This window comes from Aulonocara stuartgranti (genome assembly GCF_965226115.1).
Source record: "Aulonocara stuartgranti genome assembly, chromosome: 6".
In the NCBI taxonomy this organism is placed as follows: domain Eukaryota; kingdom Metazoa; phylum Chordata; class Actinopteri; order Cichliformes; family Cichlidae; genus Aulonocara; species Aulonocara stuartgranti.
This window is the reverse complement of record NC_138944.1, coordinates 10031041-10049813: the sequence shown is the minus strand read 5'-3', so window position 1 is coordinate 10049813 and position 18773 is coordinate 10031041. Positions and strand designations below refer to the sequence as shown.

At 39.7% G+C, this 18773-nt stretch overlaps 2 protein-coding genes across 2 annotated transcripts; one reads left to right on the top strand and one right to left on the bottom strand.

Annotated features, from left to right (window-relative positions):
* Positions 1–844: 844 nt before the first annotated feature.
* Positions 845–10271, bottom strand: slc26a11 (solute carrier family 26 member 11). The gene is made up of 15 exons (XM_082537760.1): positions 10143–10271; positions 9473–9595; positions 9105–9357; positions 8769–8961; positions 7895–7980; positions 5876–6092; positions 5604–5782; positions 5389–5461; positions 4697–4808; positions 4562–4617; positions 4056–4196; positions 3599–3726; positions 1968–2067; positions 1760–1893; positions 845–1660 (listed from the first exon to the last, which is right to left on the bottom strand). Exons 3-15 carry the CDS (start codon positions 9306–9308, stop codon positions 1553–1555), a joined length of 1731 nt encoding a protein of 576 aa, XP_082393886.1. The 5' UTR covers positions 9309–9357; positions 9473–9595; positions 10143–10271; the 3' UTR covers positions 845–1552.
* A 24-nt stretch (positions 10272–10295) lies between these two features.
* sgsh (N-sulfoglucosamine sulfohydrolase (sulfamidase)) lies at positions 10296–18761 on the top strand. Its single transcript, XM_082537761.1, has 9 exons — positions 10296–10524; positions 12236–12396; positions 12475–12580; positions 12655–13031; positions 14828–14909; positions 14986–15189; positions 15771–15937; positions 16441–16658; positions 18430–18761. Exons 1-9 carry the CDS (start codon positions 10440–10442, stop codon positions 18611–18613), a joined length of 1584 nt encoding a protein of 527 aa, XP_082393887.1. The 5' UTR covers positions 10296–10439; the 3' UTR covers positions 18614–18761.
* Positions 18762–18773: the final 12 nt, after the last annotated feature.

Sequence of the window (18773 nt, the reverse complement as noted above, 5' to 3'; positions counted from 1 at the left end):
ATTTCCCAAGTGAGACAAAGAAACTTCTGTCAGACAGGTATGACTTGAACCACTCCAAGGCAGTGCCTCTAATTCCGACATGATGTTCTAGGTGGGAAATTAAAATGTTGTGATCTACTGTATCAAAAGCTGCTGTGAGATCCAAAAGCACAAATAAGACAGAATTCCCAGAGTCAGCAGTTAGTAAGATATCATTAAAAACTCTCAAAGTGCAGACTCTTTGCTGTGAAGTGCTTTAAAATCTGCTTGAAATACCTCAAAAATGTTTTGACTCGTTTAAAAAACAGTCCAAACGGTGAAAAAATTACAATTACTTCTTAATTGTTGTTCTTACTACTTGAGCTATTCCTGTTAAAAGTAGTTTTAAAACCTACTGCATCATAGAGTGTACTTTTTTTTTTTTTTTTTACACAATGCTTGCATTTTGGTTTAGTTTTTGTCAAAGAGATAATAACACAGTGTAACATGTCATGTGTTGCTTTTTCATCTGAGGTTTTATTTAAATTATTTCAAAATCTGGTGAAGACTAGATGACTTTTTAACTTGTGTCCTGATGTGTAAAACTAGAACAGAAAGATGGCGTACTTTTTTTTTTAAACGACTGCATTCTGGGGAGAGTTATGAACAGACTATGAAAAGATGTGGCAGCAAACTGGAAGGAAAACTAGCAAAAATAAAACTAATAGAAATGGAAAAGAACCCTGAACCAGCTTTTCAGTTGCAGCACGGTTGCATGGTGATCCCAAGGATCATGCCCATGACAAGTGATGATAACTAATGATCATTAAATAGAAGAATAAATGATAAATGAAAAGAAAATTCTTCATGTACATAGAAACACAAATAACTTGTAATGATTTATTCAGGAAAAATCTTTGTATAAATGTGATGATTTGGGTTAAAAATATAATTCACTCATCTTCAACATTTTTTTAACGTCTGAACTAGAGATCCTGTCCCAGCTGTCATTGGCTGGGAGGCTGTGTGCACCAGGTCTCTCGCAACACTGGAATAATTTATTTATAAAGAGAAAAGTTTTGTCTTTTTCCCACCTAGAAGCATTTCTTTGTCAACATAAAATAAGAGACTACTGCCTTACAGTACATTTTACACATATGAATAAATAAAACGATAGATGGCACTTGTGTTAGCCTGACTTTGCTCAGTTCATTAATCAGTAACTTCTTATTTTTAAGAACATATTTGGTCCCACTCTGGACTTTCAACCTTAAAACACCACACAGACATCTATTAGCAAAATTATACCACATATATCCACTATTACTTACACAGTCCAGATATTAATAGATTATATTATTTACATTTACAGACATTATATTAAACTTGTGCTCCAAAGTTGTTGTGCAGTGGACAGTGTTTGTAAACTTAACAGATTTCCTTATTTCTTCACTTGGTCAGTGGCAGTCGCTGCAAACTGCAGAGAAATTACTCGCTGGAGGTAGTTTATAGATTTTTTTGAGGTCTTAAGAGCCTTATAATTCCAGATTAGGGGCATCTCTCCTCTCCAGGCTGTAACTGGATAGTTTTTGTGTTAGTCATCAAGAAGGTTCCTTGACTCCATCTGCAGTGCCTCGTCTACGCTGTGATTGTGCCTGAAGCCCTCCAGATCAGCTGCCAGGAGAACCTTCAGAATAGAGGGCTGAAGGAGGGAGGAAGACACAGGCAGGGGAAAGCAAAAGATGATGAGTATGAACTCATTCAGTAAGGATTAAAGGTTTTTAAGGACTGAAGGGTGTACCTGCAATCCGGCAAAAATCAGATGCACTTCTCGGAGTTTGAACTGCCTCAGCAGGTCCCTGAGCTCACTGATCACTGTGTAATCGATGACGCTGACGTGAGAGCAGTCCAGCACCACAGACCGTGGTGGAGACACTGGGGAAAGACGAGCAAGTAAACAGCAGGAAACACTGAAATGTGCCCACGCAGACTATCAAGCATTTCATTACCCTGCAGAGCCCGAGTGTGTATGATGTGGCTGAGATACTCGGTAGCAGGAAAACTGAGGCCACTGCTCAACTCCATCACCAACACGCCGTGATCAGTCACCTGCAATGCAGATATGCAATATTACAGCATTAGTCTTGTTTGATACCACATATTTCAAATGTGTCCTCATCAAAGTTATGAAAAATGTTTAGTTTTAGTTTTTACTACTTTTATTTTTTGCTTATTCATTATTAAGTATTGGCAGGGCAAGATTTAAGAAGTTCATACAAAGTCTCAAAGTTCTGTTGACATTCCAGTTCCAGTTCCTCATTTTGTTTTTCTTAAGCCTCTCAGAGGTGGACTCGCTGGTGTCTTTTGTCCTGCTGCAGAACCCAAGTGCGCTTCAGCAGAGGTCATGAACAGACGGTCGGACATTCTGCATTTTGTATTTACACTTTTTCCCACCACTGTAACTGGCTCTAAAATAAACTGAAATGGTGAATACCCCACTACGAAACAACACAGTGTCTCCTGCATCTGGGTTCTAGTTTGGTCCTGATATAAGATGCAGTCTGAGAGAGTTTAGCTGCTGGAAGCTGGGCCAGTCATCACACACTGGTGTGACAGGAAGAAGCAGCAAAACATCACAATTTAACTCTATGATGACTGTAAAATTATGATATTATTTTATGCCATGTTATACCCCTAATTAAAGATTGTGAATTATTATGTAGTTTTAGTTTGCATTATTCTCCTGAATTAGAAGAAGCTGATAACTATTGCATTAGTTAAACTGATTTGCATTACATTAAATTGCTGACTTGTTGTGAATGAATGATATTGTTTTATGATGCATTATATTGCTGAGTTATAAGAAATACTGTTCGCAGAAGGTTATTGTCTAATTTGTCTGAGTAGAAGAGAATAGAGTGTGCTGGAGTTTTCTGCCCCATTTCAGCAGGAGCAGATAAACAGGGAGCCAAGGTCGTAGCTCAGGCGCTGTGTGAGAGAGAGCATGTGAATGTTTAGGCTTTTTATGATAAGGTGGAGGCACCAGAGGCTATAAAAGTTTGAGCAATGCTCCACCATTTTGAGATTTTGAGGCTGTCTGCATCAGTGTCCATCTCCCACGTGTGTGATCATTAAATCATCGTTTGACTCAACCCGACCGGACCAGTGTTGTTATTGTGGTTTTTTCTCTTGTCTCCATCCCCAATATTTTGAACCTTAACATGACTTTTCTCTGGGTGGATAAGGATGGATCCAGCTTTGATTCACATACCTACAAAAAGCAAATGTTTCACCCAGGCAAATACTAACAAAAAAAAAATCTTAGCTTTTAAGCTTTTAAGACATTTTCACGGTCAAATCATCCTTAATCATTATCCTCTTTTGCGTCCTTCATCTCTCCCTCCCCTCTTTCTCTTTTCATGTATTTTTTTTACATTTTTAGTACTTTACGGATTAGTATTTTATGACTTTTAAGACCATTTCATGACTTAATATTTGTGACCTTCTTAATTGTTTTTTTCTCCTGTTTTATGCTTGTGAACCACTTTAACCCTTTACCTGTGATATTGAGCCAAACAAACTCACTTCACATGACTAGTTTCATACACTGCTTGCACACAGATATAAAAAGATAACGCACCTCTATCTGGGGTCTGGCCATACTGTAGAGCAGCAGGGCTCCAGACACAGCTATACCTCCTACGATGCCGTACTGCACCGCCCAGAAACTCATCAGGAACGTCACAAAAAAGGGGAGAAGGTCCAGCTCTATGGGGGATAAATCATCATCATTAACGTTTAAGTGCCATCGATACTAGACGTTACACATGTTACATATTATGTTCTTGCCTAAAAATGGGGTACTGAGACGGTGACTGAGTCTGGCTCCAGACTCCAGAATTCTCCCTCCCATATAAAGTTTACAACAGTTGACAAATTGAATTCAGTTCAATCATTTTTTCCCACATCCTTTTTATATATTTTGGCTACTCTGTATAGTCGAATACAAAGAACTTTGGGTAAACTCTGTTTTAAATTTAAATATCTTACATAAATAAAAGTGACTTGACTAATTACAATAGCAAGATGAAACTCACTTCGTATCCTCCACATCTTAGCCACCACACGGTAATCCACCATGGGAGCCACCGCACAGATGATGACAGCAGCTAGAGAAGCTTTGGGGATGTAATAAAAGGCCGGCATGAGGAAGGCCAAGGAGAGCAACACTATTACACCTGCAACAATAAAGAGAAAGAAAATCATGAAACATTTAAAAACAGTATAAACAACATAAAATATGATATTTATTTGCACCAAAATAGCAAAAAAATATGTGATTGTTATTTTGGTTTTGACTTCAAGGTGCAAATTTTTTAAATAAGAAGGATGCTATGACAGACTGAAAGATAAACTTTTGAATTCTTGTACAAACATTGTTCTTGCAGTGTCTCCAACCTGCACGATAAGCCTTTTAATTTCACCAATAACGAAAAAAGAAACTAAAGAAATGTGAAGTGAGGATAATTTGCTGTATGACAACATAAATGGCCACAAGGGGGCAGAAGAGGAAAACGTAAAAGCTGAAAGTGTCACAACTTACTGGTGACAACCCCTCCAGCTGGAGTGCAAACTCCAGTCTGGGAGTTCACAGCTGTCCTGGATGTGAAAGAAAACATGTCAGTATAAACATAACTGTTATTATAACTATGAAAATAACACACACAGACACACAAACCTCCCAAAGCTGCCTGTGACAGGGTAGGCTGACACAAAGGAGCCCATGATGTTGGTCACTCCGATTGCCAGCAGCTCCTGGTTGGCATCGATCCTGTAGTCGTTCTGACTGGCTGAGGAGAAACATTAAGTTAAAATCAGCCACCAGTGTGATGAGGAAAAACATTCTTTAGCTGCCTTTATTATCTAATATCTAATCTTCTTTCTTTAGCACCTTTGTGGTTCAGCTACCCAATTTCGCTGTGCAAGAAACCGCACAATGACAATAAAAAGCTCTAAGTCTAAGTCTCTCTAATAACTATTTAATGAGTAGAAAAATGCTTTTGAAACATGTTTTGTTTTTAAAAATGTATAAAGTATTGATCTTTATTAATTTCATCTTCATGATGAAGCCTTAAATTGACAGCCAGGTTGCACTTACAAGCTAAATACATGATAAATATTAAGATTGCTATTGGAGTTTTATATGTTTACAGTGTTAGTTTAACATGTTAAATTATGGGACTGTCAGCTATTAGTTTTGGAGATACTTATTTTTATTATTATTCTGGTAAGAAATGTGAATATCTGTACCATATTTTATGTCTATCGTTTAATTCTGTCTGAAGACATCTCATTGAAAAAGTGGAAACGTCAAGGAATTACCAGCATCATTATGATTATCCTCTGAAACCAGTGACTAACATTACTTACCAAATGCTTTCGCAATAGCAATGCTCTCCAACAGGCCCATGAAGGGGATCACCGCTAGCCCTCCTCCAAAGTCCTTTAAAACACACAGAGAGGAAAACGAGACAGTCAGCAGCTCTTTCTGAGAGCAGAGGGATTCTGGAAGTGAAACTTTCAGCTCAATCATTTATCAAAAAGATCCAGTGTCTTCATCGGGTTACTGGCGGTTTCCTCCTTACTTTCACAATCTCTCCAAAGGAAACGACGGTGCCGTTAGCTGTAGTGTCAGAGGTGGGTGGAGGCCTGAATGGTGGCAGTCCGCGGGTAGTTTTTCCAGTGATCGTGAAGACATGATTACCATACACCTCCCAGGAAAATGCTATGAGGGATGCAGCGATGACCACTGCAGCGTTACGCACTGATGATATAAAGAAATACAATAAAAATGTAATGAACAGAATTTTTTTTTTGTAAAAGAGAGACACGTGTACTCAAACACAAAGGTACTCACTGGTAGCTACAGCCCACACTACTTTCCTGGCATACATGGAGCAGGTGGAGTCACTGTCAGAGGTTAGACTCGACTTCATGAACATCAACGTGACCAGCAGAGCGAGACAAATCAGACCAAGAACCACATCACCGATCCTGGCCTCGGGAATCTTGTGGAAGGTGTAGTAAACCTCCAGGAAAAACTGCTGAGGGACACCCTGGATTCCCAGAATATTCTAGAAAAAAAGGAAGAGCGGGTAAAACCACTGACATTATGAACGGAAAAAATGAGAGGGCAAGAGCAGTTCTCTCTTTGGAGTTTAAGCACTCAGAGCAATCAAAATGCATTTTTGAGTATAACCTAAACATTCGCGTGTGCGATTGTGGCTCAAGAGTTGGGAGGTCGCCTTGTAATCGGAAGGTTGCCAGTTCGAGCCCTGGCTCGGACAGTCTTGGTCGTTGTGTCTTTGGGCAAGACACTTCACCTGTTGCCTACTGGTGGCGCCAGTGTCTGGCAGCCTTGCCTCTGTCAGTGCGCCCCAGGGTGGCTGTGGCTACAATGTAACTTGCCATCACCAGTGTGTGAATGGGTGGATGACTGGATGTGTAAAGCGCTTTGGGGTCCTTAGGGACTAATAAAGCGCTATACAAATACAGGCCATTTACCATTTATTGTTAATCAGTTCACCAACAATGATGCAAATCCACCAGTAAAAGCTCAACACAGATTATAGTGCTCACCGGTCACATCTTTGACCTGTCTGCATGAGGTCAATGGGAAATTGATAGGTGTGATTTTTGTGGGAAACCACACCACAACTTTTTTCCTTTTTTTTTTTTTTGAAGGCAACTATTAATTTTATTGTATATTATGTATGCGTGTGCAAGCAAAGAGATTTCAACTTGCATTAATTAATAAAGAAACACTGATGCAGAATATAGAGTTTTAAGACAGACTTTTCAAATATTTATTTACTAAAGTCAGAGGTAAAGCCATGTGCTTAGTTTGTAGAGAGCAGACTGCTGTGTTTAAGTGTTTTATTAAGAGACTAAACCGCAGAGAAGTACAAGAACCTGACTGAAGCAGAGCGGGAATGTACATCAGAGCCTGTGCTGGTAAAAAAAAAAAAAAAAAAAAAGCAATAAGGAGTTTTGTAGGCAGAAGGAGAACATGCAAACTCCACACAGAAAGGACCCAGCAGGTGGATTCAAACACACAATCTTTTAGCTTAAAGGCAACAGTACTAACCACTGGTCGACCCAATGCTCAAATCATTATTGTGGTGCTTTCTGGTGACTTTTCTATTTTCTTAGATGCCAATAAGCTAGTTTTGATCATTCTAGAGATTATTTTTTAATTCTGTGTGCTTCTCAGCGTATTTTTCAGCACTTCTTCTGTCATGATTCTGGGTCTTTTACCCAGCGTTTTGTGTTTTTTGGTCTTTTCAAGTTCTGTTTATTTTTCATTATCTTTAGTTTGCTGGTTTTGGTTTAGACTTTCACCTTTGTGTACTCCCTTAGCATTTCAGTCTTGAGCATTTAGTTCAAATTACTGTTTCCTACCTTTTCCTTCTATGCCAGTTCCCCTACGTTTAGGCTAGTTCTGTCTGCAGTTTAGTTATTGTGCCTCTCTTCCCGTTTTATTTTGCTACCATTTTGTCTCCTTTACATTGTGTTTAGTCTTACTTTCTCCCCCTGCCTCATTGTGTCGATTATTTACGCCTGTGTTTATTTGCCCCAGCTGTTCCACGTTCCCCTAATCTGCCTTGGTGCAGTTATACCCCCAGTTTGGCCCTTGCTCTTTGTTGTGTCATCTGTTATGCCTTCCTGTTTTCTCCGGTCTCATTTCCATCCTGGCGTGTTTATTTATATAATATTTTCCTTTCTGCTTTGTTTTAATAAAGACTCACTTTTTATCTTTTCATTCTTTTAAAGACTTTTTTCCTACTGAGGCATACAGTTCGATGTGTTGTATATGCTGAGATAACTCTATGTATGTGTGTTAGTTTTTGCTGTGTGTGCATGTTTTCACTCTTACTTTGACTTGGCCAAATCCAATGGTTACTGCAGCAGCACATGTGAAGCCTTTTATTACAGGAAAAGAGATGAAGTCCAGAAGGAAACCTGCAGAAGAGAAGCAAAGCAGTGGATGATTTACAGAACCAAGACATTATTAAACCTTCCAGATTTCAAATATTACAGTAACTCTTTAAGGAAAAAATATAAATTCTCATTTGATAAGGAGCTTATGTTCGTAGGCTGCCCATTCATTGACATTTTACCGTAAAATGACACAAGACTAGTAAGTCATTTAAAAATAACCCGCAGCACAATTAAGTTTGGATTGGGTCCTGTCCAAGGAGAACATGAGACAAGGTTTCATGTTCTCCTTGTGCCTGTGGAGTTTGTTCCAGGTACTCTAGCTTCCTCCCACAGTCCAAAGACATGCTTGGTCGGGTGATGGCAATTCTAACCTAGATGTTAATGTGAGCATGAATGGCTATCTCTGTGTGCCATCCCTGTCCAGGGTGTATCCTGCGTCACACCATATGAAAGCAGTGAGGGGGCTCCAGCTCCCTACGACCCTGAACTAGATATGTGGCTAATAAAATGGATGACCACATGACTATTTAAGAGCCACAGATTTTATAGTAGACTGTCTACCTCTAAAATTTAAGTTCCTACATGATAGTTACTTGATTTTTGTGATGTTGTTTTTACTTTTGGACTTCACCTTAAATTTTACATACTGGAGGATGTGATAAACTACCAGTGCTCTCAGACTCACACAACAATGTGTGTTACTGTGAAAAAATATTTTGTTTTGCTGTCAGTGGTTCACAAGTTTTTCAGGAAAAGCCCAAAACTGAAATCACAAGCTTTCCACATGACCTCGGGAGCACTCATTTCACCTAATCTCAGTAACGCCATCACAGCTTGGATGAGTCCACAGAGGAGGCTGAGCAGCACGGCTCGGTGAGGCTGCCCTCCCACCACAGAGGAGCACAAGAGGGACATGATGGCCGTGGGGCCCAGGGTCACATCCTTGGAGGTTCCCAGAAAGGTGTAAATGAACCCCCCCATGAAGGCCGAGTAGAGTCCGAACTGTGGACAGAAAATAAAATAAAGTCTGAACTAATTATGCAGCTAATTATTTTTTCATCTTAAAGCTCATGTCTCAGGAAAAGAGGAAAGCCAAATTAGTTATCCAGAGGGAGGTGAACCCTAATGGAAAGCCTAAGACTCGCCTGCACAGGAAGGCCGGCCACTTCAGCATAAGCCAGCGCTTGTGGTACAGTCGTCAATCCAACAGTGAGACCAGCAAGGACGTCCATCTTTAGCCATTTCAGGTTGTACTTTGGCAGCCATGAGAGGATGGGCAACCAGGCCTTCAGGGTGCTGTAGGAACAGCAGCACCGGGCTGACTGTCTTCTCATCAGACGCCGCTGCATCACACTTAGAGGTAAAGACCGGCGGGAGAGGAATTCAGCAAAGAGACATCTGTAGCAGAAAAAAGTAAAATGAACAAAACAACAGCCACACACAAAGCAGCTTTAAATATCATCAGCTTTGCTGGGTGCTGCCCAAGTTTCTGTTTTTTCCTTTTATTTCCTACCTCCTGCTGAGATATGCAGCATTCAGGAAAACGCCACAAAGATGCTGCTCATGCAAGCAGCTGTCAACCTGTTTGTTTGCATTTCTTCAAGCCGAGGACTTATCTTCAGGTGCATGCTGTGATCTGCGTGCCACACAAAAAAAGAACCATTCACAAGCTCACTGTGTGTCATTTACAATTATATGGCGATCATATGACAGCTGGGTGCTTTGCATACCGGTATCTGAACAGTCAGGACTTTTTTTTTTCATGAAGTCACCTTTACCTTCAAACTATAAACTCCCTCATCAGAAAAGTCCAACAGATAGGTCCACAGTCTTACGTGAACTTGACCTCAGACTGATACTTTATCTCCCACTGTGTCTGATTATGAGTCTATGTTACCCAGACTATAACAACCTTGTAATTATCAAAAAAGAATGATAATACACTAAAAACAGTGATGTGTTTGAGTGCAAGAGAGAAGAATGCACAGAAGAGACTGAATTCGTATACTACAGAAATGAAACAAAACAGAATAAAATAGAAATTTGACAATATAATATAAAATAACTCCGCAGTGTTTAACCGAACTGAACCAAAATAGACTAAAATAGACAAGAACAGACCAAAATAAAGTAGAAAAGAGTAAATAAAATAGAATAGAGTTGAATAAAACATAAATTCTTACACAGCGTGATGCTTTCTCTTGGCTGGGCTGTGATTTTTCACGTCCTTCTCTACTGTTCCTTTTGCTAAACCCACTTCTCCAAAAACATTTCGCTGACTAGGCGCGAGATAAGTCGTTTCCTGTTTTTTTTCTCCTCACGTGACTTGTGTCATGTGACTCCCAGTGGGCGGGGTTTGAGTTGTTTGAGGAAGCATATTTCACGTCGTTCCAACAATGCTTTTAAGTGCTAACTTTAGCGAGTTTTATTTTCATATTTAAAGTTTATTTTTCTGTGGAGAAATAGAGGAAGAGGCCAGCATGCTCCCTCGGGTTGTTTTTATTATTTTTTTAGCATCATGTTGCATCGGAGAGTCCAAAACAAGAAATGTGCTTCTAATAATTGGTGAGTTCACGTTTTTGTGCTCCTGGAGAAACTATAAATCATTTCTGTTATCTGGCTGGAAATTTAAAATGCTGAAATACACCCTCCTGTTGCCATTACAATTATCTGCAAAAATCTCGAGCCACCCTTTAATTCGTTATATAACAGAGATTCAATAGTTCCCGAAGTTTTTCATTGGACATTGACTGCTTGTTCACTCATTTTCAATCCACTTAAAAGTGCCAGGCTTAAAAAAAATATCTACAGCATTAATGATTAATGAAAGCTACATGGGGAAAAGGCTTAAGTACACCAAATTACACAAGAATTGAACTGAAAATCAGCAGTAACAGTCTCAAATCCAAATTTGAGATTGTTGGTTCAAATCATTGTTAGTATTTACAGAGAAGATCAGGAGAGAGGTACAACAGCGAGTGTCTACAGCTATCTGTAACAGTGCAGGCTCTGTCATGGTTTGGAGCTGCAGTTGGGGATCATAAAAACTGATGGACACTGAGATGGATGCAGAAAGCGTCTTACTAAAAACAGCTTTAATTTTTCAGGATGATCAAATGATCTCAAATGCACCGACAATGCAGTGAAAGCATGCCTGGATAGAAAAACACATACTGGAGTACCATCAGTCATGGATCGGCCTCCCCAGAGACTTTATCATTATAGTGAAAGGGAACAGTGCAAAAGAACAGCTTTGAATGTCCTTCAAGCCTGGAGAATGATTCCTGAAGACTGCTCAAAAAAAATTACAAGAAAGCTTGCCCAAGACAGTTCAGGCTGTGTTGAAGAAATAAGATAGTCATACCAAATACTGACGTTTTGGATTCAAAGGAGCTTGCAAAGAAAAGTGTCTGGACTTCTTTCAGTTACTTGAAGACGTTTCACCTCTCATCCGAGAAGCTTCTTCAGTTCTAAGGTCAAATGGTGGAGAGTCCCAGATAATAGTCCCAGACATTTGACCTTAGAACTGAAGAAGCTTCTCGGATGAGAGGTGAAACGTCTTCAAGTAACTGAAAGAAGTCCAGACACTTTTCTTTGCAAGCTCCTTTGACTACAATGACCTGGATGACTGAGAACCTTCACAGACATATTGCTGACTTTTTGGATTGTATAAACTCTGTATATACAAATAAGTAGAGGCATGAGATTTGCACAGTACTGAAAGTGCATGATGGAGGTTATAACTGTTTTAGGCAGTTGCTTTTATTTTGTTTATTAGTAGAACCTCTCTCCATAACATAAAATAATTAAGTTGACTAAATACAAACTAAATATGAGGCAGAAGTCGGTTTGTATGTTACAGTCTTGAGCCGTTTTAACCTTCATGCAAGTAGATTTTATTATCGTACAAATATTCTATAAAGAAATATGTTTAAAGTAAAACTAATCTAAAATGATCTGTCAGAAAATGCCAAACAATTGGAAAAAAAATGAAAACTATACTCGGGGAAAAAGAAAAATGTCAGTGTCTCTTTACATGAAGCCTGATCCACCAAGAAACACTTTTCCTACTTAAATCCTCTGCACTGAACCCCAACCTTAAACCCATCCTGTACTTCTGAGAAGAACTGGAATTGTGACTCAAAGCCAGGTTTCATTACTCTACTGACTTTGCAAAGCAGTATGTAGATGACAAAGATTTTAGAGATTATTAAAAGTGAGTTATGGGCATTTTGTTTGAGCCCCCGCATCAGTTTCTGTCTTTTTCTCCTCACAGCTGATGATGCAGGTTTCGAGACAGAGGTTTATAACAACTCTGTGGTCCACACGCCTCACCTGCGCTCTCTGGCTCAGCACAGCGTGGTGTTCAAGAACGCCTTCACATCTGTCAGCAGCTGCTCACCCAGCCGCTCCGCCATCCTCACCGGCCTGCCACAGGTGAGACACACACACCTGTAAATGCCACTCATTAAAGCGAGGTGAATTATTGAGGTGTGTTTCTCTTGTGGTTTCCAGCATCAGAATGGCATTTATGGACTTCATCAAGGAGTTCATCACTTTAATTCTTTTGATGAAGTACAAAGTCTGCCGCTGCTTCTCAAACAAACCAACGTACACACAGGTAGATAACAAAATGTCTATAAAAAAATCGTTCTTATTTTTTACTTTTTGAACTCACTGATTGTTTCTTCACAGGTATAATTGGAAAGAAGCACGTTGGCCCTGGATCTGTTTACCCCTTTGACTTTGCCTACACAGAGGAAAACAGCTCTGTCCTCCAGGTGGGGAGGAACATCACTCGCATTAAACTCCTGGTCCGCAAGTTTTTCCAGACTCACAAAGAGGAAGCCTTTCAACAAAAGAACGGGAAAAAAGCAGAAAAAAGTAACCGGGAGAATATAAAGAATGAAGACAGGCCATTTTTCCTTTATGTTGCCTTCCATGATACTCATCGATGTGGACACTCGCAGCCCCAATACGGAGCCTTCTGTGAGAAGTTTGGGAATGGTGAAAAGGGGATGGGTAGAATCGGTGACTGGACACCACAGTATTACACGCCAGACCAAGTAAAGGTCAGAGAAATCCCAGTTTCTGCTTTAATACCTGTTTTATGTCATTATTTAACTGTTTTAAAAAGAAAAAGGCTATAAAAATGAAAGCAGGCTAGTCCATTTTGCTGAAATTTCATTGCAGCAGCTGACATTGTTGTATGCATGCTCCTACTGAGATGGTAGATGGTATCATTAGGAATTTCCTGATCTCCAGATCTGGACCCGGACATCACTGAGCTCCTAGGTAGTCTGAGGTTCAACCTGGCAGCATCAGATAGCCTGAAACATAACATACCAGAGTTGTTCTATTGGATTTAGGGGCCCAGTCGGTGGTATCAGTTACTTCATCCTCCAGGAAGTGCATGCATACTCTCGCCACATGAAGCCAGGCTTTGTCGTGCAACTGGAGGAACCCAGGAACCACTGTGCCATTGTACTGTGTGTGCCGTTGCCTAGCCTGCATGGATATGCTTCCCCAGACCATCACAGAACCATCACCAAACTGGTCATGCTGAACAACATTACAGGCAGCATTATTCTCCAACTTGTCCAAACCCATTCTTGTCTGTCACATGTGCTCAGGATGAGCCTGCTCTCATTAATGAAAAGTACAGGGTGACAGTGGTGGACTTACAAATTTTGGCATTTTATAGTAAATGACAGTCAGGCTCTATGGTGCCGGGCAGTGAGCACAGGACCAACTAGAGTACACTAAGCCCTCAGTGCACCGTCATGAAGTTTGAGACATTCACACCAGTGGCCTGCTGTAGGGCTCCAGATCAATATCCCAGAGGTTGGCTTGATGCTATACTCTGGTTAAAGTGTTTCTTTAATTATTACAAAACTGTTTACTGTAGTAGTGTGTTTTTGTTTCTGGGATTGTGCCTAAAATGTGGCTGTGCAGATTTCTGCAAAACTGCTCATTCAAACGAAATGAATGAGTCAAATCATTTGTTACAGGAAACTAAAGACAATAAATAAATGAAATTAAACAAAACATATACTCAGGTTTTTCTGAGAACGGTTTAAACCAGCGGTCCCCAGAGTTGAGGCCGCGAGAGTTGAGGCTCAGGTGTGAAATGTATAGTTTTCAGGGTTTTTATCGGTCTTCAGCATTATTTTGTTATCGTTTTTATCGTTTACTCTGTTTTCCTGGGTCTTTTCACGTGTGTTATGAATAAAATTTCTTTTTTTCGGTACCGGTACTAGTTTTATTTTGTTGTATTTATCCATGACACCTTAAAGGCCGTTCCGTGAAAATATTGTCGGGCATAAACCGGTCCGTGGCGCAAAAAAGGTTGGAGACCGCTGGTTTAAACCATCTGACTGATTAAGTTGTATAAAAGTTAGGACTGTTTTGGCCAGATGTCATATTTTTCACACCAAGTCAAAAGTCTGTTTAAATGTCAGAATTAGCTGTAGTTACAGTTACGTGCTTTGGGAGTGCATTAATGTTAATAAATGTGGGTTCATTCATGACGTACTCGCCTAACAATAAATTCTAAACGGAGTACTCATCGATGATGGTTTTATCACGGACTTCATATTTAACCAAACACCAGATAAAGCATTTAAGATTTGGTCTTGAGCTCATTGCTGCTTTGCATTACAGCCTGCACAGGCTGCAGTTGAAATTAACAGAAATTTTCAAATGCCCAAATTTTCCACAGCTTTTTCTTATTTCCCAGTTTGTCTTAGTCTTTACTCTTTTTTTTTAATTTTTTTATTTAAACTTTTCACATTACATTATGGTTGAATTAAAGCTACAGAACTTTAACACATGATAATGCAGAATTTCCTCATCTTCTGCACTTCAGGTTCCTCCTTTTGTGCCGGATACACCTGCATCACGAGCTGACTTGGCTGCACTGTACACCACAGTGAGCCGGCTGGATCAGGGTGCGTAACGGTTTTATAACATAGAAAAAGAAGGTTGTAAAACACTAAACTACGATGCTGTGCATATCCCCTGCAGGTATCGGTTTAGTTCTTCAGGAGCTCAGAGAAGCTGGTTATGAGAACGACACTCTGATAATCTACAGCTCAGACAACGGGATCCCCTTCCCGAATGGCAGAACCAACCTGTATCACTCTGGAACGGCAGAGCCGATGCTGGTGTCCTCTCCGGAGCACAGGGAGCGATGGGGAGACACCAGCGAGGCCTACGTCAGCCTGCTGGGTAAGAAAATTGAAGATACAAGGAACGATGCAAATGGACCTTTTCTCAGTATTTTAGGCCTTAAAATTAAGCAGCTATCCATTATGAGCACAGAGTGAGCTGCAGGTTAAAGTTAAATACTGATGCCACTCATTCCTAAACCTTTCTGGATTGTGAATAACAAACAATAAAAAAGTTCTAATAATTACGATCCAGTAAAGAGTGACAGAGCAGAAGAGTCGGTGTGTTGATCTGAAGCAGACACTAGATGGAGACTTAACAACAGAGCATGAAATATTGATAGAAGGAAAAATAATAGAGTAATAGACTGTACAAGTAGGGGTAGAAGTATTTTCTCAACCTATCAACAAATACTAACAAAAATACAGAGATATGTGGCTTTCTTTTTCTTTCTTTTGACGGTGTTGTATAAATATGAGGGTATCCCTTAGTTTAAAATGTACTATTTAAAGCTAAGGGGTCTTATATTTTGGTCTGTGTGCCTTTTTAAGAATTCCTTTAATTATTAGTAACTTAAGTTGAACATTTGTCAGTTTTTTGTTTGTTTTTACTATCTTTTCTTTTCCTTTTTATTTTTACAGACATCACTCCCACCATCCTCGACTGGTTCTCTGTTCCTTACCCATCCTACAGCCTACCTGGCACCCCTGCCTCCCAGGTCCACCTCACTGGCCGCTCGTTACTCCCTGCTTTGGTAACTGAGCCCACCAGCTGGCACACTGTCTACTCCAGCCAGTCCCTGCATGAGGTCAGGACATCACCACCACTTTAGCTTGATGAATCATTTTTATTTCTAACTCTAAATTTTTATTTTGGACTCTACTGTGGTAGCCTTGCTTGAGTCTCAGTTTAAAATATTCCCTTATCTAAACTAATGATGAGCTATTTTCGCTCCTCTTACTTGAAGCCAACCTTTTTCTGATTGGCTGCCCCTTACAAGCTAAAAGTTTGAACAGCAGTGGGCTGTTGTGGTTACAGCTAGAGTTGTAAGCCTGACACAACCATATAAGAATATCTGCTTTGACTGGACTCACACTGAGCCAAGAGTAGGGAACAAAAGTCTAAAACCAAGTGCTTAGAGCAGTGTGCAGCTTTTGGCTCAGAAGGATTAATTGCACGTACACTGACATCTTTATTTTAAATTCGCTGTTGCAAAAGTATTAATAAGACAGAAAATCAAGAAAAACATGACAGCAACACTTTAATGAGAGAATAAAATGTCTTTAACTAAAACTTTTGCTGTGATTTCAGGTCACCATGTACTACCCGATTCGCTCTATTCACCAGGGGCCGTACCACCTTCTGCACAACCTGCACTACCGTATGCCCTTCCCTATCGATCAAGATCTGTACGTGTCGCCCACCTTTCAGGACCTGCTGAACCGCACCACGCTGAGTCAGCCGACACACTGGTTTAAAAGCCTGGAGCAGTACTACTACAGAGCTCGCTGGGAGCTGTACGACACCAGGTCTGTAACAGCTGCTGTCGCTCGCTTTGTTAGAGCTGATCCAGAGAAGCAAACACAACCTTATTCCTGATAAGTATCAGTCCCTGCAAAGGACGGGAGTTAAAAGGTCCTCATGGAAAAGTGGATCACAATACTTGACCTTGATCAGTGGATGACAGGGGCATCCACCGATTCCAGTGAGATAAACCTAAAACAGCTGATTTAGCGATAACAACTCTGTCTCAGAAAACAAAGAGCAGAGGTCAAAAACAGAACAAGAATCACGTGTTGAGCAAATTTTATTTGCCATGATTGTTCAGATTTTTTTTTGGTGATCTATCAGTATTTAAAACTTTTTTCTTTTTCTTTTTTTTTCTTCAAACACTGTTGCATTTGATGGTAAAGATTCCTGGCATGAATCTCCTGCCCCCCACCCACATATTCAACAACACAGAAAGAAACATGCATGTTAGGTTAATTGGTGATTCTCAATCTGCTGTGGATGTGAGAAGGATAAAGTGCTTGGAGTACAGAAGAAACATGTACTGGTCAAATGCAACTCGTCTTTCGAAGCACTTTGATCGGTCACTAAAAAAAATGTGACACATAAATAGCAGGCTGTTTCCATTTAAAGCTTTTTATTTCACGGTTTGTGTGTCCGTAATTTTTCACTGCAGCAGTAACAAGTGAAAAACTGAGGAGGATGTTGATAACGAGCTGTGCCGTCTTTCACACTAAAAATCAGCAGCACTGTCTTTGCTGTGACTTTTACACTGAGGTTAATCAGTTGTGAGTAAAAAACGTAGATGGTTCACTAGTTGAGTCCACCACATCTGCAGACACATCGTTCACATCTTATATCAGACCGTTAACAGACTGTTCCCTCAGTTTCTTAGAGTGTAAAGCTTTTTTAAAGATGACATTCATAACAACGGATGAAGGTGACTGTTAGCTGAAGAGTGAACGAGCACAAACGTAATCAAGTTTCTTTTTTCTCCAATAATGAACACTATTGATAGTCTAAAACTAAAACTACACCACAGATTGGCGTTGAAAACCATGTTTAGCTTAATTTAAAACTGATTTTCAACAACCTGATTGAATGCACAGTATAAAAACATTTAATGAATGACTTATAACACACTATAATGAAGGCATACACTTGTATAAGAACATTTTAACGGATTATTACTTGTCATAATTTATTTCACCATTCATTTCTTACTCCTCTTTCCTGCTGTGCTAATGACTGTTGACCTGAAGGTTTTAATTAATTAATAATATACCAACAAACGCCTTATTTAAACATAGGTATGTAGTGCACTTTAAAAAAGTATTTGATGGTAATATTAAGTTTTTAAGAGGTAAAAGTTGGTTTCATTCATAGGCTATGTTTAGTACTTTTAAATGTAATGTGTGGGGAAAAAACACTGGTCAGATATTATGTTAGCCAATAAAATGCTTATTATTTTCACTAGAAATGGAGGCAAAGCAACCATTCTCTTACTGGGTTTAGGGTTGTGGAGAAGCTGTAGCCTATCACATGTGTCATGGGGTGAGATTCATGTTAAACCCTGAACGGTTCAACAGTTTAACGCCAACATATTTCCCTGAAAAATTAATAATTTTAATAAAACTAACAGAAGCTATAGTTGCTATAGTCTATAGTCATTTTAGTAAATATAACTCATTATTTTTGCATTAGATGGAGGGATTTGCAGTGAGTAATTGTGGCTTATGAGCTCAGTCTTTCTAAAATGTTTAAATATTAATAATTGCATCGCTAACGCAGGACAGACCCACTGGAAACGAAGAACCTGGTGTTAGACCCGTCCTACAGCGGCGTGCTGGAGAGCCTGAAGCAGGATCTGCAGAAGTGGCAGTGGAAGACTGGCGACCCCTGGGTCTGTGGACCAGACTATGTCCTGGAGGACAAACTGGAGCCGCACTGCAGACCACTTTACAATGGACTATGAGGGACCCTAATGGTACCTTCAGTCATCTTGACTGATAAAGCTCTATGGATGAGGACATTTACTTTGTAAAATACAATATGTTTATTTTAATTTCTAATTTTGTATGTGAGTGATGCTTTTAATGCTTAAAATAAACAATTTTAGTTGCTTTAATTTGTAC